General features: G+C 46.3%; 1 protein-coding gene across 1 annotated transcript in view; it reads right to left on the bottom strand.

Annotated features, from left to right (window-relative positions):
- LOC147619422 (protein KINESIN LIGHT CHAIN-RELATED 3-like) overlaps positions 1-25,283 on the bottom strand; it is a 34,038-nt gene extending 8,755 nt beyond the window's left edge. The window contains exon 1 of the mRNA XM_086773068.1: positions 22,953-25,283. Coding sequence (XP_086629194.1) covers positions 22,953-25,207 — 2,255 coding nt within the window. The 5' untranslated portion in view covers positions 25,208-25,283. The remainder of the gene's footprint in view (positions 1-22,952) is intronic.
- Between the last annotated feature and the right edge of the window lie 825 nt (positions 25,284-26,108).

The following is a 26,108-nucleotide window of genomic DNA, read 5'->3' as shown; positions in this document are numbered from 1 at the left end:
CAGTGAGGATGAGGTCCTATTTACGTCTTTACTTGATGCCCATTCACTTCTTACAGGTGGTCATGGTATGCACTCATGGATCATTGATTCAGGTGCCTCCTTTCATGTCACAGGTTGCAGAGACTTGTTTGTCAGGTATACTGCTGGCAATGAAGGAGTGGTTTATCTGGGTGATAACCATGCATGCAAAATTCTTGGCAGAGGTGATGTGAGGCTTGTATTTTCAGATGGCTCACAGCTTATGCTCCATGATGTCAGGCATGTGCCTGAGATCAAGAAGAATCTGCTTTCTACTGGACAGCTTGATGATGTTGATTATGTTACCACATTTGGTCGTGGAAAGTGGAAAATTAGTAAGGGCTCACTGGTTGTTGCCAGAGGCTCTAAGGTGGACACTCTTTATTTCATGCATGCAGGTGTTTGTCACCATGCTAATGTAAATGCAACCGAGCTGCCGGAAATCTCTGTGGCATAGCCGATTGGGACACATGAGTGTCAAAGGAATGGAGCAATTGTCTCGTTTGGGTTACTTGCCTTCTCTAAAGTTTTCAAGTTTTCAGTTTTGTGAGCATTGTATATATGGCAGGCAACTGCAGTGCCCCCACAAGAAAGCTCTTGGACAGAAAGATGCTCAGTTAGAGCTTGTGCATACAGATGTATGTGAGATGCCTCAGCTTTCTTTGGGAGGGGCAAAATATTTTGTGTCTTTTATTGATGATGCCACACGCAAGGTGTGGGTTTATCCTCTTCGTTTGAAGAGTGATACATTCTCAGTGTTTCAGAAGTTTGTTGCTCATGTTGAGAATCAAACAGGCAAAACACTGAAGGCTTTGCGTTCCGACAATGGTGGAGAGTATATGTCCAAACAGTTTCAGGACTTTTGTGATGCTAAAGGCATCAAGAGGGAGCTCTCTACTCCTTATGATCCTCCACAAAACGGGACAGCAGAGAGGATGAACAGGACCATTCAGGAGAAGGTCCGTTCGATGTTGTCACATGCTGCGTTACCTCATGGCTTTTGGGCTGAAGCTGTTATGACAGCCGTTCATCTTATAAACAGGTCACCTAACACGAGGCTTGGTGGGAAAGTGCTAGAAGAAGTATGGACAGGGAAGCCTCCGTCATACAAGCACTTGAGAGTGTTTGGTTGCGTTGCGTACGTGCACATACGCAGGGAAATGCGCACCAAACTTGATCCTAAGTCTCACAAATGCATATTCCTAGGATATGGTGACAGAGGTGAAATGGGATATAGACTTTGGGATCCAGTGAATAGAAAGATTATACGCAGCAATGATGTCATTTTTGATGAAACATGCATGTATAAGGAGCCTGCAAGGCAACAGGAGCCTGGCAGAGTCATCTTTGATGATGATGGACATCATGGACAACAACCAAGGGCTGTAAATCAGCCATTACAGCAGCAAAACCAGCCCTTAAATGGTGCTGAAAATGGTCCAAATGGACAGCCAGAGATGGCAGAAGATATCCCTATGGATATACCACAGTTAGAGGAAATACCGGGCATGATTTTTCAGCCTTATGGCATGGAACAGGAGCCACCAATGGGTGATATGCAGGCTGGACAGCAACCTGCAAATGATGGTCATTGGGTACGGAGGTCCACAAGACCCTCCAGAGCCCCTGACAGGTTTGTTCCAGGGGTTGACTACTTGATGCTCACTGACTGTGGGGAGCCCTCATGTTATAAGGAGGCTTTACAGAGGGCAGACAAGGCTCTTTGGGAGCGTGCCATGAAGTCAGAGATGGATTCTCTGCACAAAAATGGAACATGGAAGTTGGTGCATTTGCCTGCAGGCAAGAAGGTTTTGCCATACAAGTGGGTTTACAGGCTCAAAGTTGCACCTGATGCAAAGCCAAGATACAAAGCCAGGTTAGTGGCTAAGGGCTTCAAGCAGGAATATGGTGTGGACTTTGAGGAGATCTTCTCTCCAGTGGTCAAAATGACCACACTTAGAGATGTGTTAGCTTTGGTTGCGCATGATGATCTGGACTTGATTCAGATGGATGTGAAGACTGCCTTTCTTCACGGTGATCTCCATGAGGAGATATATATGCAACAGCCAGAGGGTTATGCAGTGAGTGGAAAGGAGAAGATTGTATGCAAGCTGAAAAAGAGTCTTTATGGGCTCAAACAGGCACCAAGGGAATGGTATCATAAATTTGATACATTCATGAAATCCCAGAAATTCAGGAGAAGTGACATAGATCACTGCTTGTACACCAAGAAAGCTTTGGATGGCAGTCTATTGATCCTCATCTTGTATGTTGATGATATGTTGATTGCCGGGAAATCTCGTAAAGAGATGGATGCCTTGAAGCAGAGGCTGCATCAAACCTTTGATATGAAGGATTTGGGTGATGCAAATCACATTTTGGGTATGCGGATACTTCGGGACAGAAATCAGCATGTGTTGTATTTGTCTCAGAAGGAATACATCGGCAAAGTTTTGCAGAGGTTCAATATGGATGGGGGGAAGAAGACTAGTACTCCTTTGCCCCCAAGTGCTATGGACAGCCCACAGTCAGATAGTGGCAGGGCTGATATGGCCAAGATTCCGTATGCTTCAGCTTGTGGCAGTCTCATGTATGCCATGGTTGCTACTAGGCCGGACATTGCATTTGCAGTGGGAGTGGTTTCTAGATACATGGCCAACCCTGGCAAGAAGCATTGGGAAGCAGTGAAAGGTGTCATGAGATACCTGAAGGGCACACAGGATATGTGCATTTGTTTTGGCAAACAGGATGCATTAGTGCATGGTTACACGGATTCGGATTATGCCGGTCATCCAGATAACCGGAAGTCTACTACCGGTTATGTGTTTACATTCACAGGAGGTGCTGTGTCATGGATATCCAGGATGCAGAAGTGCACTGCCTTATCTACTACAGAGGCCGAGTATATTGCAGCCACAGAGGCTTGCAAGGAGGCATTATGGCTATCTCGGTTAGTGGTTGATTTGGGTTATACAAGGGATATTCCATTGTTGCATTGTGACAGTCAAAGTGCCATCCAGTTGGCAAAGAACCCTGTCTTTCATGCAAAGACGAAGCATGTGGATGTGAAGTATCACTTCATCAGAGAGGTGATAGAGAACAAGCAAATTCAGCTTGTTAAGATTCATACTGATGACAACCCGGCTGATCTGTTGACAAAGAGTTTGCCTCCAGAGCGGTTTGCTCATTGCAGACACTTGATGGGCATTGGATGAGGCCAGTTTCAGCCTTGATATGGCCTTGTATATTATCATGTACATGCTGATTTTTCTTTTCCTTTACTTAAGGGCACTTTGCCTTTAAGTGGGAGGTTGTTGGGGTAAAGGCATTATGCCCACCCTTATAGTGTGTACAAGCCCATAAGTTATAGTACATAGTACACTTAGTACTTTTAATGTACTAAGTGCACTATGTGTACTAGTGCAATATACATGTGTGATAGGGGAGTCACACACTCATGATGGTGAGTTGACTTATCCCCACAACTCTCTCTCTCTCTCTCTCCCTTGTTCTCTCTGTGTATGTCTCCCACATGAACTCAAACCCTAATTCTTCCTCTCCCATTCAAAGCACACGTTCCAAATTAATCAGAATGTGTCAAACGTCCCAGTGACCATTAAGTGTGAGCCAGGAATTCCGAACTTTCCACTCATAAGCCATTTGCAGGCTAAGCGAGCAGTTAGCAAAGGCACACATTGTGCGATGATATACATCCAGACAGCTTGGACGGTGGTTAGTGCTTCCAAGAAGTACTTGGCTCTCCATGAAAAGTTCCAAAAGATTTTTCTTTGGGACAATCTCCCTTCCCAGCTCCCCCGTCCAGACCGGAGGACCACAAGATTGACCTCCTCCCAGGCTCGGAAGCCCCGAGCAAGTTTCCATATCACCTTTCCAAGGCAATGGAATCGGAGTTGGACCTTTCATCCGCCCCGGCGTGTCGCCATTTGCAGCACCGATCTTATTTGTCAAGAAGAAAGATGGGTCTTCTAGGTTGTGTGTTGATTATCGTGCACTCAATAAGCTGACTATCAAGAGTAGATTCCTGATGCCTCGAATAGATTATATTTTCGAGAGATTGAATGGAGCTAAGGTATTCTCGAAACTTGATTTAAAGAGTGGGTATCACTAGCTGAGGATTGTGGAGGGGGACATCTCCAAGACAGCCTTCCATACGGAATGGGTCCACTATGAATTTGTGGTCATGCCATTTGGCTTGACGAACGCCCTAGCTACATTCAACCGCATGATGATGCGTGTTTTTCAGGATTTGATTGGAAAGTGTGTTCATATTTCTGGACGACATACTGGTATTTTCAGCCACGGTTGAGTAGCATGATATTGATGTGGAGAAAGTCCTTAAGTTGCTGGAAAGCAACGAGCTCTACATCAATGAAAAGAAGTCGGAATTTTATTTGTTCCAGGTGCATTATCTGGGATACATAATTAGTGCAAAAGGCATTCAACTTGATCCGGCTAAAGTGGCCGAGATTGTCAATTGGGAAGTACCTCAGACAACATATGACATTAGATCCTTCGTGGGTATATGCCAGGCATACTCCACCCACATAGTCAAGTTTTCTGACCTCTCGGCAGATCTCACCAATCTACTAAAGGGATTCAAGACAAGAAGGCAACGGATTCGAATGACTCCACGAGCATTGGAGACATTCAAGAACCTCAAGGTGGCTTTATCAGAAGCGCCTTGTTTAGCACTTGCCTCGTGGGACGAGCCATTTCACGTGATCACCGATGCGAGTAACATTGCAATTGGCGGTGTGTTACAACAGAATGGTCATCCAGTAGCTTACATGTCTTGTAAGTTACTGCCCGCAGAGAAAAATTACTCAGTCTATGATCGTGAACTCCTTGTGCAGTTATACAGGCCTTGAAACATTGGAAACATTTTCTTTATGGCCGTGACCTTGAGGTTCGCACTGACCATCAGGCATTACGCTGGATTCAGACAATGCCAAGTGCACAGTGGAGTGACCGACAACACCGTTGGAGCCAAATATTCCAGCAATTCGGTGGTATGAGTGAGTACCTTCCAGGAAAAGCTAATCCAGTGGCCGATGCTTTGAGCAGGAAGGGACAAGTGACTTCGATTCAGACCACTAGACTCGACCTTGTTGATACAGGACTAGATGACATGAAGCACACGTACGCGGATTCCAAGGAATTCCGTACACAGTGGGAACGGCATTGGATGCCACAGGACCACGCCCAATTGGAACGACAATATTATTGGCCAAAGATGAGGCGAGATGTGTTTACATATGTACAATGCTGTGATATTTGTCAAAAGGTGAAAGCTCCTCGTGGAAAGAAGGTAAGGTTATTACAGCACTTGCCAATTCATGGGGGCCCTTTCCAAGATATTTCAATGGACTTTGTCACTCACGAATCTGCCTCCCAGTCCGAGTAAGCATAATACTCAGTGCTTAACTATAGTTGATAGATTTAGCAAATTTGTTATGCTTATTCCATGTAGGGCCAATGTGACCGCCGAGGATGTTGCCCAGCATTAGTACCCGATTGACGAGATTCCTAGGACCATAGTGTCAGACCGAGATGCCAAGTTTACCAATCATTTTTGGAGGGCATTGTTTGATAACTTTGATACTAAATTGAATTTTTCCAGTGCATTCCACCCACAGATGGACGGCTAGACAAAGATATACAACCAGTTGGCCTTTGATGTGCTGAAGTGTTATGTCCATGATCAGCAAGGTAAGTGGGAATCATATTTGCCTTTAGTTCAAGTTGTTTGAATGATTCTTTTTCTTCAGCTATTGGCAGGACTCCATATGAGGCAACGTTTGGAAGACTTTTCTAGTCGTTTTTTACCAAGACCTCATCTTCGGTACCTGAAGCGAACAGAGTGACAGAGTCTTACCCAGGAGATTTTAGAGTCAGTAAAAGACAGGTTGGCTAAAGCGCAAGAGGTCTACACTCAACAGGCTTATAAAGACTGAAGGGAGAAGTTTTTAGAAGGGGATTGGGTTTATCTTCGGATTATGAAGCAAAGGTTGAAGCAGGTGGGCAAGCGATGCCCAAAGTTGTCTTTCAGGAGCTTCGGACCCTTTCCCATCCAGAAAAAGATTAATGAGCTTTCAATGCAGTTGAAGCTACCTCCGAGTTGGACTATGCACGATGTGTTTCACGTCAGTTGGTTAAAGCCATATGCAGGTCTGATCCCTTCAGAAGTTAAAGACGAGGCGAAACCAGATATTGTTGATGAAGCAGAAGTTATGGTTCCAGAACAGATCCTTTTGCACCGTTTCAAGCATGGCTCAGGCCGAAGACCCAGACAGTTCCTCACAAAGTTTCAAGACCGAGGGACCCACGAAGCGGTATGGCTTGACAAAGTTTTTTGAGGACTATCCGATGTTATTGACGGATTATTTGGAGTCTATGCAGCTGCTGTTAAGTTAAGCAGAAGGGGGTGTCATGTGCATCCCGCACTTGGATGCCACATAGACATATCTGTACAGAAGGTGCAGGACCTAGGATGGTAAACTGGTCCCATGTGAGCCCAGTCCGGGACGAGTCAGCCAGGGTTCCATCTTGGTCGTTCGAGGTTAGGTGTGCATTGTCCTGCACATGAGTCCAAGGTCAGGTGTGCATTGTCCTGCACATGAAACAATACCAGTCCGCGCTATGAGTCTCCCTCTGGAATGATGTCAGTGACACTGTGTATCTGGTATGATACCGGATGCCAGAACACTGTGTAGACAGTTAGGAATTGCATTTAGGAAAAGGGGCCAGCCCATAGGGCTACCCTAGGAACTCATGTGGGCATGGGGAAAGTACAAGACAATCCCCATAAGGGCCAGGAAGGCCCTAGCTGTACCCACCAACCATGGGTAGGCCATGGGTAGGCCATGGGATGGCTGTAGGACAGTTCTAGGGGCATATAGTGGGTAGTCGACTGGTTATCCAGCCATGGGATGGTTATGGGGCAGCCCATACAGGCTGCCCAGCCTCCATATGAGGCAGGCGCACAGTGCCCAGCCCTTAGATCCATGCGCTTCAGTGCCCAACCATTGGATTTAGCCATGCGTAGATTTAATTAGCATTTAATGCTGTAATATTCAGTTGTGGGCGGATTTTGGGACAGCTGACTGTTGTCCTAGAGGAGTATAAATACCAAGGCCTCAGTTCAGTCCAGATATCTCATCAATCACCAAGTGCTGAAGCTAAAGCAAGGGCTAGGACAGCCCAGAACAAGCTAACGCAGAAGGGGTGAAGGATTGCAGGTCAAGGGCAGAGTTATCTCAACCAAGAAAGGTCAAGTTTTCTGTATTTCTTTTTAGATTTGCATCATTCTAACAAAGCAAATACACCATTCGTGGTGGGGGCCCTACAGAGGGTATTCGGGACCCAATACTGTGTCCTCTTCTCCCTCTCTCTCTCTCTCTCTATTTTTCTGCACATCTATATTCAGTTTTGTGCATTAATTCCGTCGCGACAAGTGTGCTGATTTCTGAGCATTGAAGTTACTGATCTCCCCCGAAGCTTCCGCACGTTACAACCAGACCCTATAAAAAGAACCCCAAGGTTTGTATTCATGATTCACTCATGAGAGTCATCTGAGGCACACTCTGGAGCTCTTCCACCCGCTAAAGGGCTTGGCCCAGCGCAGGTGGAAAGAGACAAGATCATTGTAACTGCTTGTTTGTCAACAATATATTCTTGATGTTGATCTTGTTGCAATCACTCCGTTGTCATCTATATCTATTCTGACATGGTATCAGAGCACAAGCTTTGATGTTCCGCTGTGGGAGTATTTGCTTGTAAATCTACTTGGACGAATTGTTTGCCGATATATGCAGGTGGATGGATCTTTTTCTTCATGCATTGGAAGGTAAGGAGCCAGGAGTTGCGTTTCTTGTTTGCTAGCATTGGGGCTGATCTTGCTGAAAAGCTGGAAGGATGTGCTGCATTTTGTTTTTCTTGCTTGACCAAAGCTAGGAGATCAATGGGCATGGGTGAAGGCTTTGGAGCAAAGGCAAAGGCCATGGCTACGTTTCTCTCTTGCATGGACACAGTGGGGGCAGCTATGTGGTTGTCGGGAAGAGGAGGCAGCTACTCGAAGCAAGGGCTGGTTGAATATGAGCTGCTTGTCGCCGGGCCTTATGGTGTCGGCGCTTGACGGCAAGGTGATGGCTGGCGCTAGATGTGTGGGCTTCTACCTGGGCTGGACGCAGCATTGTCAAGCTAGTCACAGTGGACTACAGGGCTGCATGCTTTGGGGTTGGTCCTTACGACGATCTTCAAGACTGGTGTTTATTGCATGCACCATGAGGAGACAAAGTCAGGTAGTGCATTCTTTTTCGATGCTATTAGTTGTCGGCATCCATGAGGAGACGGCGTGTGGGATGCTTGTGGTGTTTCTTTTGGTCATGTTTAGAGCTTAAGGGTTGGCTTTCACACAAAGGTGGCAATTCAAATCATGGGCAACCATGAGCCAAGGGGTAGTCAGGCGAAGGGCTATTCACACGCGGATGCTCAGAGGCTTGTTGGAGGTGCCATTGAGCTGAGATTAGGCATTCCTCACTACAGCCGGGATGTAAGCCCAACAGAGCGTGCAGTGACAGATTCAACCATGTGTCCAAGAGATATAATTAGAGAGAGAGAAGGGGGTATAGGGGTTTCACACAATACGCCACATTGAGCGGGGAACAGGCCGTACCCCCTTTTCAAGAATTTATTTTAGGAACAATCCACGAGCTCTTCCAAGCCACAATCAATACAACAAATGAGTACAATATCAAACAAGAGTGCCGATGTCAAGGTCGGGCTGAAGTCGGGAGGCACAAGATCTCCCTCACCACTAGGAAGACCCATAAGAGTCTTACACCGGGCTAGTACCAAGATATGAATCAAGTCTTTGTTGCTCACAAAAATCTCACAGAACTTGAGGACGGGATGTTGAGAGAGATGCATGGCTGTCCAAGGTTCTTTCAGCAAAAGAGAGGAGGTGGCGTTTCTTCAATGGGTGGTAGCCTTCCAAAGAAGGCAGCCAATAGGTGCTATAGGTGGCGCTACTAGAGGCGGGAGGCGGCAGGAGACAGGCTGCGGCAGAGGTCTGGTTCCCGAGGGAAACCGCTCAGACTATCCTCAAGGCCATCTCGTCACTAGGACCGCTCGAGAAGTCTTCCATAGTCACTATGACTCTTATGATGACAAAAAAAGTCACAAAAATATTCCAATACAATCCTAGAGATCCTTATGTAAGATTTTCATAAGCCACAACATGGCCCTCATGGTACAAGACTGCTCCAATGCAATCTTCTTTTGACAAACTTCCTAGTAGGATGTCAATCTCATGATCTTTTGGTCTCTTTATCTTATTGCTCTCACAGGTTGGGACAATTCGCAACCAAGTGTCCCTTCTTTCCACATTGGAAAAACTTCCCTTCTTTGGCATATTCCTCGAGTTGCTTGAGGGACAATCTTCTTCGAAAGAGTGGGGTTTGTCCCCACTCCCATTCTTCTCTTGAGACTCGGCTCTTGATGGAGATCGGTCTTTAAACTCTTCCTTTGAGATGGATCCCGATTGTTGTTCTTTGTCTTGCATGTACAAGGTCTTCGCTTTCAAAGCTGTCTTGAGCTTCTTCCAATGTTTTTGGTCCCGCTATGTTAACTACTTGCATAAGCTTAGGTTGCAATCCATTCACCAACTTTCGCATCTCCATTAGTGGTGGAATGGGAGTATATGAAGTGAACTTCAAAGAAACGCTGAAAATTTGTTAAGGCAAGATGCCACATTATCACCAACTTTCTGCTTTACCTCATCCCATTCCTTCTGCACATCAGCTTCAAAGTTTGCGGGTAGAAACTTCTTGTTGAACAAGGTCTTGAAGTCGATCCACGTCTTCGGCTCGGTTCCTTCTTGTACTACTTTTAGCCACCAATTAAAGGTGGCATCCTTCAAATGCATACAAACCATGCGAAGTTTTGACTTTTCGGAGTAGTCATCACCTCCAAACGCAACATCAAATTGCTTGACAAAGGATAAAGCTTTCTGGGTATCCTGTTTTCCATAAAAGACATCAAACTTGACGCTCTTCTCTCTCGGCTTGAAGTCCATTTTGCCGGATGATGAAGGCTTGTCCTGAAGAAGCTGCATCCGAGAGAGCGGGCCTAGGGATAGCCTCCCTGTTTCCTCCACGAGAAATAGACCGGGTAACTCTGGATCCTTCTGCAATGGTGACTCCTTTGGCCCGAAGATAGGCTTTAGCAGCTTCAACTCCTTCGGCTTCGGTGGCTTAATCCTTGATGAAATCTTCAAACATTCGAGCCCTTCTTTGGTCCTTTTCCTTCTTGGCTCTCCAAGCTAGGAACTCTTCTTCTTGAAGATATTGTCTTAACTTTTGAAAATCTCGATATTTTGCTGATGTCATGACTGCAGTCTCATGAGAGATAGATTGGTAGCCTTGGTTTCCTTCTAGAAGTTCTATGTTGGCTTCGTAGTTGTTCCCTTCTTGAGGTCCTTGGTCTCCCTCAACTTTGGACATGGCTCTGTCACTCCAAAAAAGATTTCTTCAAGAGAAATCCTTGCTCTGATACCACTGTAAGCCCAACGGAGCGTGCAGTCACCAGTGACAGATTCAACCACGTGTCCAAGAGATATAATTAGAGAGAGAGAGAAGGGGGAGAGAGAAATGGGTATAGGCGTTTCACACAGTACACCACGCTGAGCAGGGAATAGGCCCTACCCCATTTCAAGAACAATCCACGGGCTCTTCCAAGCCAGAACCAATACAACAAATGAATACAATATCAAACAAGAGTACCGATGTCGAGGTCGGGCTGATGTAGGTGTCAAGACACAAGATCTTTGATGCTTGAGCTCACCACTAGGAAGACCCACACGAATCTTACACCGGGCTAGTACCAAGATATGAATAAAGTCTTTGTTGCTCACAAAAATCTCACAAGGAACTCGAGGACAAGATGTTGACAGAGATGCACGGCTGTCCAAGGTTCTTTCACCAAAAGAGAGGAGGTGGCGTTTCTTCAGCGGGGTAGAGGTTAAGGATGGAGAAGGTGATAATAATGATGATAATGACGATAAATCTCTAGTTCTTCACCCAATAAATCTTCCAAGGAGGCTCTCCACAATTTGTATGAATCTCCAAGAGTGTGCAAGCTTCTTATATACTTGATGGGGGTGCCTGCTTTTGCCATGCTTTGCTTTTGCTTTATCTTCTTGCTTTTGCTTTTTCTCTTTTAAATATTATTAATAATAGGCAAAGTTCTTGATTTGTGCTTTTATAGCTTCAAGGCCTTGCTTTTTGGCCCTGGAGTTGTTTTTTGGAAAAGCAACTTTTAGCTTTTTGATCCAGTTCGATGTCCTCTTTCCAATGGTGTCCTCTTCTTTTGGTCGACATAGTTTGACTTTTTGCTTTTTCTTGCTTTTGAACCAAGACTGGTGTTTTGTCCAATGCCAGCTTTAGGAACCTTGCTCCCATGTATCCATCAACCTGTCCCAAGTGTCCGGGCATGAGTTCCATCATGTGAAAAGAGCTTGGAGGGCCAAATAGTTACACGGAATGTTGATTGAGTGAACGGCCAAGAGTTGAGAGCAGGCAGCCAGATCTCTTGCTTGGAGACGGTTGTTGTGGGAGCTTTCTTTGGGCATTTGACTGCTACAATAGTGCCGGTGCTTGCCAGATTCCCTTGTGGTGGCTTGGGCTACTGGGATGTCAACACCGGGGAGAAGATCATTTGCATGGTTGGCCATCATGCTATGGTTCTTCGTCCTCAGTGGGCACATGTAAGTAGACCGGGCAAGCATTGGAGATCATGGGAGTGTGTAGATGATTTTGAGAGGAATCGTTGAGCTTTTGGGATCATGGTAGGTAGAGGAACAGGGTACAGACTTCATGATGTGGGAGTGTACAGGTTTCATAAGCATGGATCCAAGTTACTCATGTTTTGCTCGGACAGAAGGGGGAAGTGTCTCTCGAAGTTCGGCATGTCGGATCATGGTGGTTCGAGACAATTCGATATTGTCATTGGCGGGTGCTAAGATTGAGAGGGGGATTGTGAGTCCAGACAGATTTGACAGGGTCCTGAGATGTATCTTCTTCACTGGCAAGGTCAGAATGCATGCCCATGGCTGGGAAGATGGGAGGTGATGACATCTCTACAAGGTTGCTGCCGTACGTACGTACGGATCCGTACAGTACGGTACAGCCGTACGGTACGGTACGGTACGGTACGGATCCATACGCAATCATTTAAAAAAAATAAAAATATGTGGCGTGTGTGGCGAGGCGCGTGTTCAGGCGATTGTAGATAAGCGACCACGTTGCATTTAATTTTGGGCATTTTGTGTGTACTTGCAAAATCGAGTGTCCTGTGTGTACCTGCAAAACTTTGCACAGCAAATTTCCTCGCTCTCTCTCCCGCCCAGACTTCATCATGCCGCACAAGACTAACCCGAACTGGGCAATCCACACCAATGTCCTGAGGGTTGTTAACACCCCTTCTCAGCAAGGGTCAGGTACTCAGCTATGGGCATGCAAGTATTGCGGGGAGCAGTACACTAGCACCATAACTCGCGTCATCAAGCACATGACAGGTATCGGGTGCACCAATCAAATGTGGTCCATGTGATAAAATACCACAAGCTTTGAGGGACCAATTGATTGCGGAGAATCGTCCTGCAATGGGTGGTGCAAGCAGTGTTAGAGGTGGTGAAAGTACGCAAGATGCTCTCCATGATGCTTTTATTGGAGATGTTACAGGTTCAGGTACACTAGATGAGGGTGAAAGTCTTTTGGCTTCAGCCCAATCCACCACAGGCAAGAAGAGGGCACGTATTGCCGATGATGAGGACCTCCTGCCACAAGATGCGAGAGGTACAGGGGAGGCATCAAAGCAATCCACTCTGCGTTCTTGTATCTCATCACAAGCTTGGGTAAAGGAGCGGCAAAGGGTGGTAGAAATGGAGATTTGTCGTACTCTTATTGAGTGTAATATATCCTTCAATGTGTTAAGGATAGACCAATGGAAAAGAATGGTGAAAGCAATTGCGCAGGTAGGGCCTACTGAGCCGTGGACAGGTCTTGAGTATACGAAGATGCGTACATCCATGTTGGATGAGCAGAAGGCCTTGATAGACAAGGTGCTCACTCCTGTGAAAGCAGGTTGGCAGGAGTTTGGATGCACTATTATTTCAGATGGGTGGGCAGACATTCGCAAGAGGCACATAATCAATATCCTCGTGTCATCTTGCTTGGGCACCTATTTCTTGCGTGCCGTGGATGCAGGGAGAGCAGGAGACAGGATCACTGGGGAGTTCATTTATGGCCACATTCGACAGGCTATCCTTGAGGTTGGGGAGGACAATGTTGTGCAGGTGGTGACCGACAACGCCTCTAACTGCAAGGCAATGGGTCAAATGGTCGAGGCAGAGTTTCCACATATAGTGTGGACTCCATGTGCTGCCCATTGTCTTGATTTACTTATGGAAGACATTGGGAAGCTTGTTTGGGTGCAGCCCATTGTTGCAGATGCTGTAAAGATCACCACCTTCTTCCGCAAGAAGCATCAGGCTCTTGCCTGATGCTTCTTTCGGAGCCATAGCCCTTTGGATATGGTGAGACCCTCCAAGACCAGGTTTGCCTAATATTCTTGGTCTTGGATAGGCTCTACAAGATAAGAGATTGCATAGCAACTTGAGGCGATCCCCCTCTAGAGATGAGAGTGACTAGAGGGGGATCGCCTCAGGTTGCTATGCAATTGTGCACGGATCAGTCACGCGTGGCTTTGTCACCATTTGGCCACCCAATTGGTCCACCTGTGCTTTCTTATCATGTATGTATATTGGACTGGTGTCCATGGCAGTTGTTTATGCCGGGGATTGATGCCACTCATGTGATACTGTGGACTTGGCTTTCCGTTGGGACTTGTGCCTCTATGTACATGCCCGGAAATGCTTGGTGGATTGGTGTTCCATTGGGTCTGGTACCTCGTGTACTTGCTTGGAGCACGTCTATTTTGGTATAGTCTCATGAACGGGGATTGTCCATACCAATGCTGCATTGCATAGCATCTTTATGTGCTTGCTTGCAATTGAAATTGCATACTGTTTTCATGCTTGCTTGACCAATGTGTAGTTCTGGGTAAGGGGACGCCCGCCCGCGAACCGTGCGTGTGAAACTGTCTGCTGGCATGGTTATGTGGCATGTGACAGGTGGTAAGTATTGGTCATAAACCTAGCCTTAGGAGTTAGCATTAATTTATAAGTGAGTGTGTACACACTTCATTACGTTTTGGGCGACCAAAACTCACTTATAAATTATGACCACGGTGTTTACACACACTGATGTCCCGAGGTGGACATAACCCAATGTCCACCGCCCAGACGTTATCCCCTTTGTACAAAGGGAGTAACCAGCCCATAGTCACAAGGGACGGGGGACGGGGACGGGGACGAGACGGGGGACGGCCATAAGTAGGGAACGGGGATGGGGGAGGGAACGACACTCAAAAAATACTTTTTTAAAAAATTTTTCTACTCTACACTTATTCTACTTTGGAAGTACATCAAAATGAGCACAAATTTACACTAAAATGGTAAGCTTTTGAGTCATATTAATAATTAAGTAGATACAAAATGAGTCGTGACTCAAGAGTCAGGACTAAGCCTTAAGGAGGCAGAATACATGGACGGACTCAAATGAGTCAATGACAAAAAAGTGCTGAAGACTAGAGGCTAGAGGCTAGAGCTAAGTAGTAAGGCCCATGAATCATGATCCATGAATGATCATTGACGTGAAGTGCTCACCTCATGGTCATGGGTAGCTTGTGCCAAAGAAGCATCAAGCTCATCCTCACTAGCATGCTGCTCCTGCACCTCATCCTCTTGTTGCTCTTCTTGTTAACTCATCTCCTACTCGGTGAAGGAATCTGCCTTCTTGGTCACGCTCTTGCAAAGCATTCGCAAGTTCGCGCTGACGAAGACAAGGTCATTGGTACGCTCTACCCCAAGTCGGTTCCTCTTCCTAGAGACAATGTGGCTATAGGTACTCCAAAGTTGCTCCAAGCACGAGGAGCTAACGGCCTGGCTAAGTATGCGGATGGCAAGCTGCTGCAGCTCCGGTCCATCCGAACCAAAGTCCTCCCACCATAGAGCAGCACCAACTTTGGAGCGGTCAACCTGTGCATCATGACAGCCATAGGAGCCATGAAATGACCTGTACATCGAAAGCTGGTCCCTGATCTTGCGCCTGACTGATGCATCAGGCACAAGACGATCCAAGATGATCCTCCATCCAGCGCTCACCTCCCGGTCGCTATCTTGCTTGTTGCCCTGGCATTCTGGGTCCACCACATAAGCTGCTGCATGCAATGGAGAGTAGTAGGAATTCCACCTTCCTAGACACAAGGCATGGATCTCCTCGTATCTGTCTTCGTCAGGCACAAAGTCTTTCAACTTCTCTATCATGTGATCCATGGCCTCGTAGACCTTGCCTATGCATGGTTGCAGGCTTAGTTTCGTACGTCGTACGGATCAGATCGTCCGTACGATTCGTTTCGTACGGTACCGTACGTATCCGTACGATCAGGTACGATTTTGCCCTGTTTCTGCCCGTTGGAAATAGCCGTTTTTCTACCCATTTTTTTGGCTGTTTTCCTTTCATCTCTCCTGAGTCCTTCTATAAAAGCCTCAAGGACCAAGCCTCTCCTCCATCTACTCCAAGCCTCTCCTCCACCACCCTCCATCTACTCCAAGCCTCAAGGACCAAGCCTCTCCTCCACCCCCTCCAAGCTCCTTCCATCCCACTTGAGCGTCTACTCCAAGTTCTTTTCCTCCAAGCTCTTCCCATACTTCATCTTCTCTACGCTCTCTCCTCTACTCCACGCTTTAGCCCTTCTCTTATCCATCATGCCTCGGGAGAAGCATGAGGCTTTTTATTTGCATTGCCTCAATGTGGATAAGGACACCAAGAAGTCCAACTCCCATCATTGGACATGCCGATATTGCGGCAAGTCATACACCAGTGGTGCAACAAGGCTTCTCCAGCACCTTTTAAAGATTGGGGGACAAGTTGCCCATGCAAGGAGATTCCGCAAAGCATTGCCGATGACATTTCGTGGAAGATGAGCGGCGGCTCAAATTCAAGTCGAGGAGCATCATCAACACACATACCGGCACCACCGCTAGCACCACCATCGGCACATGATGAAGCGGCCACCACTGCCACTTCCACGGATTCACGGTCCGCCTCCGCACCGGGCAAAAGGCAAAGGGTGGTGGAGCGTGAAGGGGTGCAACCCTCTCTCCACCAAGTCACGGGTAGTGTGAGAGGTTCGGTTGCATTTCTTAAGGAGCGGCAACGCCTTGCGGAGATAGAGATTGCTCGCACCATTATTGAATGCAATCTTGCCTTCAATGTACTCCAAAAGGAGCAATGGAAGAAGATGGTGACGGCGATTGCGAATGTGGGCCCATGTGAGGGGTGGACGGGGGTCTCTTACACGGCTATGCGCACGAGGAAGATTGATGAAGAGAAGGAGAGAATTGATCGAGCCGTTGACCCGATTCGAGCCGCATGGATGAAGTATGGATGTTCTATTCTCACAGATGGATGGAGTGATCAAAGGAAGCGTGGCATTATCAACATCCTTGTGTCTTGCCCGCTTGGCACATACTTCTTGCGTGCGGTTGACACCGGGAGAAGGGGGAGAAAGACTACCGGGAGTTTCATCTACCGCCATATTAGGCAAGCGATCATAGAGGTAAGCATTATTTTACTTAAGTGTGGCTGATTTTGTCATTTGTGCAAAGCCCTCAACTCATATGATTTATCTACCATGTAGGTTGGGGCTTAAAACGTGGTGCAAGTCATCACCGACAATGCATCAAATTGTCGACGCATGGGCCGCTTGCTTGAGGCGGAATTCCCCACCATTGTGTGGACTCCATGTGCGAGTCATTGCATTGACTTACTCATGGAGGATGTGGCGAAGCTCGGGTGGGTGAAGAGGATTGTGCAACAAGCTACATCTATTGTCAACTTCTTCATGCTAAAGGTGAAGGTGCTTGCTATGTTTCGTGAGCATAGCAGGCTTGACTTGAAGAAGCCATCGGCCACCCACTTTGCCTACATGTGGCTGGTTTTGGAACGTCTATACGATGTGAGGCCCGCCCTTCGCCAGACAGTTGTTTCCACCATGTGGAACGAATGGGATGAGCATGTCACTGAAGAGGCCAAAGCCATGCAACGCTTTTGCCTAGAGGAGAGATTTTGGACTAGAGTCCGAGCAATTGTCATTGCTATGACTCCATTCTATAGGCTCTTGCGGATGACAGAATGCGAGGGGTCCACCATGGGCCTTCTTGTCCACTTCTTTAGAGCTGCCCTTGTGGAGCTGGAGGCTTGCACAGACATTACATTTGATGAGCGAGCACAAATCATGGAGATTGCATAGAAGATATGGAGGTGGATGCACAAACCAATCCACGGGTTTGCAGCATTGGTACATCCAGCCTACAAGTCTCCAGTAGTTTGCACCGATAGGGAGCTTCGACAAGATCGGGATGCATATATGCTTCAAGCTGTGCCAGTTGATGAGCACAATGCCTTTCTAGAGGAGTTGGGCTGCTATGTTGATCAGAGAGGAACCTACTTAGCGAGAATGATCCCCAGAGTGTCTCGTCCACCTTCGAAGAGTCCTCTTGAGAGAGCTCTCTTGATGGACACTCTAGTAGTGATCATGTTGATGATCATGCAGATGTTGGTGATGATGTAGACTTTTGATATGTTATAGCTCTCTAGGCATTGGGCATCTATCTCCTTCTAGCCCACTGATGATGTATTGTATGTAGTATCATGTATGTACGCATGTTGGCGGTCGCCCATGTCATGAGTTTTTGGCCTATCCTTTTGTAGCAATTTTGTACTCTAATGGCATGATGACATTATGTTAATGGTTCTACTATTTTGTAACTTCTTGTCTATAATTTTTAAGTTTAGGAAGTATTTTTTTTTAAAAAAAAACGTACTAATATCGTACCGTACCTCAAAAATTTTAAGGTACCAATTAGTACCGTATTTTATCGTACCGTACCGTATCGTACCTTTCGTACTAACTAAGCCTGCATGGTTGCATAGCGTCTACAATCCTCAATAGGTGGACTATGGGCCTCACCATAGCATCTGTGGTCTTCACACGCTCCCACCAAGAGGCGTCATCCACCCATAGCCTACACTCTTGGCCAGTGTTTGTACGGGACTCTTGCATGGCGACAAACTCGTCGCTAAGGAAAAGCCCCCTCAAAGCACCGCTACAATCCTTCAACCGGCCCAACATGAGAAAGTTGTAGGCAAACCGGGTGTCGGAATATTTGAGGAGAGAGAGACAGGACCTCTTGTTGAACTCATGCCGAAGTCTTTGGTGGTTGAGGACAAAGGAGACCATGGTGTTGGCCTCCTCAAATGAGCGGGCTGATCCATGGTAATGCCCCGATGTCCTTGAGGAGGTTGTTTAGGCAATGAGCCATACAAAAGGACACCGTGACATGTCCATACATATCTTGGAGAATAGCTCCCGTCGCTCTATTGGAAGGCTCCCCATCCACAACAAAGCCCACTACATGCTCGAGGCCAACGATCTCCATGGTGGTAGCCCACTCCGTCGCAAGCACATTTGCGCTCTTCCCAGTGCCGGATGCATCATGAGATGAGATGAAGTACATCTCTCTGCGGGAATATGCAACCACGCCGTGAATACTCTTCTTGCGGGTGTCACTCCATCCATCCACAATGAGGGAGACTCCGTTCCTCTCCCATTGCCGCTTTGTGTTGTCGACCGCTTGCTCTACAATGCGCTTCTCCTTCTCGAGCAATGTAGTGCGCAAGCTCTCGGATGAGGGGGGCGTATAGGTTGAGCCATACTCCCCAATCTTCTTAACCATGACCTTGAAGTATTCCGACCTATTCAAGAAAGTAATTTACTAATGAGAAGGGGACTAGGATGATGAAAACATGAATGATGAATTGGCAATGATCGATTGCACTTTACCTAGCCGCTTGAAAGGCAATGTGGTCGTGGAAGAAGAAGCGGGCCACCGCCATATCCACCTCCTCCTTCAACTTGGGGTTCCAATTCTCCCCAAGTGTAGATTGTCGTCGTGGGCCACGTAATGGTTGAGAGGCCGTGGAGATGGAGGGTGCCGGCGTCGTGGATGGAGTAACATTCCGACTTGATGGTGAAGGTGATGGTGTGCATGATCCCGATCCACCACATGACTCCATTGTAGAGGCTTGAGTTCCTCTCCCCACCGTCGCGGGATCCAGGGCCACTCGTGGTGTCCTTCTTGTCGCTTCGACTGCCTTGTAGACGCTAAGCTTGTCAAGAAGTTCCCGTCTCTTCTCGGGCGTGACATTCGTGCAAAACCTCACCTCATGCCCACTCTCATGCAAGAGGTGGGCTCGCACTTTGTTGGCGCCACCCGTTCGCCGGTACGGGCAAAGCTTGCATACCCATGGCCGAGAACCGCCTCCATGAACGGATGGGGTGTAGTTAACCTCCTCCCACCATGTCCATCCCGTTGTCCTTCTATGGGAAGCCCCGACACGTGAGGAGGATGCCATGGTTGAAGATGGCTTGACTCTTGAGCCTTGAGGAATGAGAGAGAGAGAGAGAGAGAGAGGCCTAGAGCCTAGAGGCTTGGAAGTTGGAAGACTCAAGACTCGAGAGGCTTGAGGGAGAGGTGAGAGAGAGAGAGAGAGAGAGAGTCTAGAGAGTAGGGCGGCGGCCCGTGGGCCTTGTGTGAGAGGCTTGGAACTTGGAAGTTGGAAGCTAGAAGAAGCTTGAAAGCTTGAAAGTTGTGTGCGCTTGTAGCCTTGTAGAGGCTTGTTCTTATATAGATAGGCAAGAGAGAGAGGCAAGCCTCAAGGGCAAGAGAGAGAGAGAGAGGGCCAACCTCAAAGGCTCAAGGGCCAAGGCCCAAGCCATAAATGGCCAAGCCAACAGCCATAAACGGCTAGAAACAGCGACTGCAACGGCTAGAAATGACGACTGCAAAACGGCTAGAAATGGCGAGCGCAACGGCAGAAAAACGCACAACAGCTCCTTGCCGTCCCCCCACAGAGCCGTCCCCCACCGGTGTCCCCGTCCTCGTCCCCTGTGAGCGATGCTTCCTAGGGGACGTCCGTCCGTCCCCGTCGCCGGTCCATCCCGTTTCGGCATCCCTCCGTTCCAAGCACTCGTCCCGTCCGTCCCCTGTGACTATGAACCACCCATGTGTCCACTCTAGCTTGCTCCACAAAGCACTTGCCTGCCACCTACACTGGACAACTCACCACCTCACTTCTCCTCCTCTCTCTAGAGATTGGCGCCTCCTTCATGAGGACTGTTGGGCTGCATTTTTTGCACTTTTCTCCTTCCCAACTCCATTTCCAAGCTTGCTAAGATGTTTTTCAAGCTTCCAAGAGTGTTTCCGGATGCTAATCACTCTCCTACACACTCCCAATGACTGAAATTCAGCAAAACAACTCTCTTTATTGCTGTAATTTCTGGTCTTTTTGCTGAAACCCTAATTTCAGCCCTCCTTTCTCAAGTTGAACCATAGGGGAAGCTTTCCCAAGGTTCCCTTCATCCTCTTGAAGACTTTTGTTGTGAAGAAATGCAACAAATCGAAGATCTCAACACTCCAAGGACTTCCATCGCGAGCGAAGACTTCCGTTGTCATCGACTCTACTTGCTATTGGTAAGCTTTTATGCTTAAATATGGGAGCAAGTTGCAGGAGGGAGGAACCACATTACAAGACCACATACCCTGTGTAGTGTTCTCTTGTCCTACGTGCTCTCTTGCAGATTGTTGCTACCATGTGTTGGTGGAACAATAGAGAGCAGATGGTAGGGAACATGGACACTCGAGAGGGTAGTGTGGATTGCAAGTCTACATCGACAACCACTTGTTTGCAATACTGTATTCATATGCATTGGTATGGAAATCTAGTCAGAAATGCCCATGACACTATGTACTTGATTCTCCCAAGATCAATATACTTTATTTGAGGGAGGGGTCGGCCGTTCCGGCTCATTGTGTGTCTCTTGTCAATTTAGCAATTTACTTCTTGTATTTGAGCAAGTATCCATCAAATCTTAGTGTATTTAAGTGTATTGATTAGCATTGTGTTCAACCAAGTTCCATTGGTATCAGAGCATACGGTTCTCTTTCACTTCTATCCTGAGAGACGATCACCGTGAACACTAGCTATCTCTACACTTAGAACATTATGGACAGCCATACAATGAATGTTGGAGATGCTAACACAAGAGGCAAGGACAATGATGCATGTCTCCAATGCTTTACAGGATGAGCAAACTCATGTGGTGCACAATAGGGAACGTGAATATGTGGGACAGCCATCCGTGGCAAAGAGAAGATGCAGGAAGAAGAGTCCATAGTCTTGAGGACTGAACTTACTCGTATGCAGGCTCTTCTCCATGCACAACAACAAGAATTGAATCTCTACCGCCGCGAGGATCCATTGGTACATGACCGTTTGAAGACCAAGAAAGTTGAATCTTATATGGATCACTACAAGAAGTTTCTTTCTAGGGTAGGATACCGCATCTGTGTTTGAAAGCTTCTTGTTCTAAAAGGAGGCTACAGATCTCCCACCCTGCAGTAAGGCTACACTATTTGCAAAATTGATGGCATCCATCTCAACCACGAACAACTTACTTAGATCCACAACATAGGCGCTGAGATGGCTTCAGTGCTCAAAAACACGATCAAGTATCTCATTCCAAACCTCTGGAGGATTTATCTTGCCTTTCTTGCTTCTCACTCCTTTAAAAAGCTGAGTCAGCGGGGCTACAATCTTGGCATAAGCCTCAATGAACTTCTTGAATAAGCCAATGAAACCCCAAAATGATTTCACTTGCCTAATCATTCGTTGAATAGGCCATTCAAGAACTTTTCAAATCTTATCTGAGTCAATTCTTACACCATCGACCGAGACCCACATACAAAAGTTCTTTTCTCTCATCTCAGAATCTCCAAGACGACCTTGAGATGTTGTATGTGATCTAATGTAAATCAATGTGTGTGTCATCCAGGAAGATCATAATTTACTTTCCCAAATATGGATGAAATAAATGGTTCATCCTCTATTGGAAAGGAGCTAAAGCATTGGTTAAACCGAATGGTAAAACCAAAAATTCATAATGACCGTACCGCGTCAGAAACGTAGTCCAAGGCACATCCTCAGGTTTTATTCTTATCTGATGATAGCCTAGCCTTGGATCAACCTTCGTAAAATATATCACCCCCTAAAGACGATCTACAAGGCCATCCATCCTTAGTAAATGATATATGTTCTTCACCGTGAGTTTGTTCAACCGCTTGTAAGAGAAACACATACGACCGTCTTAAGAATTATGCACTCTGTGGAGACTTGCTCGATTGAACAAAGCCCTTATTGAGATACTCTTGCAACTATCTGGCATTCTCATCCTCTTCCTTCTAGCTAAATCAATGTGGTTGCCAGGAGACAGGATAGCTTCCAGGCAGTAACAAATGGTCTACTGTCTTCGAAGAAGGAACACCATCAAGCTGTGTGTGTGTTTGTGCGACACATTTGGATTATGAGTTGTGCATCAATTGTCTCCTAGATGACTCTTAGTGGTTTCGTAACAACAGCTGTCCAACAAGAACATTACATTCCAAAGTATCTATATTATCCATTCATTCATCCACCCATCTAATCCTTGTTTCTTATCATCTACATCCATCTTGTTCACTGCTCTGCAACTCTATAAAAAACTATCATGAAAACATAATCCTGTAATCACTTTGTCAAAAATTACTGGTGGTCTAAAGCCATCATTCTTGCATGATTTTATATGAAAGGTATGAGGATCCAACCCAGCTACGAAAGCAGATTCCCACTTACCTGCCAAGAATGCTGCATGTGAGAGAAAGATTGTTGTAAACATAGATTGCCATCGAATCAACACTTGCACTGCTCTTGGTTACTATCATCTTGGCAGCTTCAAACACAGCCAATGCCTCATCAAGCTTCTCTGCATGTGCATATGCAACGCCAAGATGGTTGCAAACATCAAGTACCTCCACACTTTCTAGCCCATGTATACTCTTCTTTCTGGCGGCAGACCTTTCCAGATAAGGTAAAGCTTCAGTAGGCTTGCCCATGCAAAGAAACAGGAAACCTGTATGGCCTTCAACATCTGCTGCAACTGCAGCTGCTTCCTTTCCAGGACAATGCTTGAAAAATTCAAGAGCCCTTTGAATGATCGTCATGGCTTGCTCATAATTCTGCAGCCGCTCATATGCCATAGACAATCTTACCAGGCTTTTTGCAGACTCAAAAGAGAGCTTGTTTCTTTCCAAGACATTCAAGGCCTTCTTGCAATACTCAGCAGCAGTCATGTCCTCTTTCAGACCAGCATAGGCTTTCACAAGCAGAATCAATGCTTCTACATGAAGAAGATTTTCTTCTTTAGTCTTTTTTATAATTTCATTTAGCTTAGTCACAGCCTCGTTGAGCTTTCCAAGGTGAAAGAAAGCTTGCATAGACTCCAGATTTAGGCTCATAGCCTCTTCAGACTTCCCCAAATCCTCTAGAATAGGTCCAGCTAGTTGACATTCAGAGAGAACCTTCTCATAATCATCCAGTTCATAGTAGAGAAGTAGCATAAGTGACCTTAAATCTGCTACTTCAGCAGAAGTGGGGCCATGATGGTTTGTATAGACTGCCAGTGCTTTCAGGCACAAGCTTAATGCTTTCTCGGGGTTTTTTGCCTGCATATATGCCTCTGCTACTTGCTGGTAGCAGGCTCCAAGACGAGGGTTTCCTGGCGGCAAGATTCTCTCCATTGCCGTGAGGCCCTTTTGAAAATCAAGTAAACCCTCATGATGCCATCCAAGAGACAACTTGACTTGGCCCAGAACAGCTTGAACATTATACTGCAAAGCCGCTAGTTCCTGCTGTTTGTCTACGGGCACCTCAAGTTCTTCCATCATCATGGCTGATCTTTCTAGTGGAGCCACTGCTTGCTTGAACTCCCCCATCTTGAAATGGGCAATTCCAATCATTAGCAGGGATCTTGCACTTTTCATTGGAACTTTAGCAGCATCAAAGTTATGGAAAGCTTTTCGTCCATAGTCGAGAATTTTCTCTGGATTTCCATCCGTATCATTACACAGTTCTGCTAACCTCAAGCAAGTACAACAAATCCTAGGGTCTTCAGCTGGGAGATTTTCTTCCAAGTCCACCAGCACAGACAGTAACTCATCGGTGCTATCCTCCACTTCAATGTAATCATAAAACTCCTCTTCACTGACTGTGCTTTCCTCCATGTCCATGGATTCCTCTTCACCCTCTATAACAACCTTTTCTGTTACATCACCAATCTTGGAGATGAGACCACCTAGATTTAACGCTATTCCAGCTCCTACAACCAGTGCCTTCTCTGTAGTTATTTGACCTTCCTGTGATCCGACTGTTTGTGTGTCCAATGTTTCTACAGTACAAGAAGTGCCCTCAGGCTGGTTTTCCAAATCATGTGAGGCCAATGTACTTAGGTTTCTTCTCTTCCTAAATTTACACTTGTAAAGCCCAACTACAAGACCCTGCATCGAGCATTCATCTTTGAATGGCCAATGGCAATGCTGCCTGTCCAGGATGCCATTATGAGGAGGTTCAGTCCTGATGGGGTGGGGGTGTACAGAAAATGCACGTGTGAGAGAATTCATGACATGCTTGCATGGGCCTGCATCACAATCTACATGCAGGACATGAGCTGGTATGATGGAAGGGCATTCCAAAACCCTTGCAAACATCTGTTGATGGGGGACATGACTGAGTTTTACAAAAAATGCATGTGTGGGAGAACGCATGACATGCTTGCAGTCTGCATCACAATTTGGATGCAGGACATGAGCTAGTATCATGGAAGGGCATCCGAGAACCCTTGCAAGGGCCAGTTGAGGGGCGCATTTCAAATCAAATACATTTGAGGAAACCTGCTTTGCTACAAATGAAGAAGGCATTGCTTGAGGGTCAGCGGCAGTGCCATGAAAGGGCCTGCCCTTTCTAATGTCCAATTTCAGCCATCGCTGAAAACTACGGAGATCCTTCCTTTTCAGCAACTCAGTGAGCTTGCTGGAGACTCTGCCAGACACCATCTTACCTATTTGGGAAAGGGCAAATACAATCCAAAGATGCTCAAACTCAGGGTCACGAACCCCTCTCGGGAGGTTCCCAAAAAGCCAGTCCCTCACCTTGGATGAGGTAGTCGTGATAGCCTCCCAAACTCGAGCAATGAAGTCCCATACCTTCTTAGCAATAGGGCACGAGCGAAATAGGTGAACACTCGTATCCTTATAAGTAACATAGAAGATAAAATTACCTCGGTAGTCTGCCACAAGAAAACCTTTCCCTGATATGGCATCTTTAATTTTTAGCCATTCATGATTACTATTCTCTACCATGCTTTACTCTTCCTCAACCTCCAAGCTCAATTTGCCTTTTTCTATGTGCCTACTCTTATTTTTTACCAACGTATGATAAACCTCATTTGTCATTCGAGTAGTTCCCCAAGCCATGTATGTATGTGTCTCTTTTAATATAGATTTCAAGAAGGAAAGAGAGTGCACTTAGAGGAGAGTGAGATAATAAGACTAGAAACATTAGGAATGTGTTAGAATAAAAATATTAGCTCCAAAAATCCTAAAAGAAATAAGAAGACAAGAATAGTTATATTAAGAGATAAGTATCTCCAAAAATAAAAAATCGAATTTAGGTGATAGGAGCGTATTTAGAGTACTTTTATATATTTAGAGTCCATGCATACTAAAAATGTGAAAAAGCAACGCGTTTCTAAATATGGCACGTTTGCGGCTATATACAGATGTTTTTGCCTATTCTACCCATGCTAGCTTGTAGACTACATGCCTTCCGGTTCTTTTGACTGGTTATACGACCATATTCTAAGTTTTTATTAAAGAGTTATGGCCGAAACAATTTGCTGATTCTGTCAGGGTCTCTACACAGGGAAAACTGTAAGAAGGCAGCAAGTAGCCTCAA

This window comes from Cibotium barometz, chromosome 33 (assembly GCF_041138505.1).
Source record: "Cibotium barometz isolate CiBa-2024 chromosome 33, ASM4113850v1, whole genome shotgun sequence".
NCBI lineage: Eukaryota > Viridiplantae > Streptophyta > Polypodiopsida > Cyatheales > Cibotiaceae > Cibotium > Cibotium barometz.
Note: the sequence above shows the minus strand (reverse complement) of the source record. Positions and strands in the feature narration are given on the sequence as shown.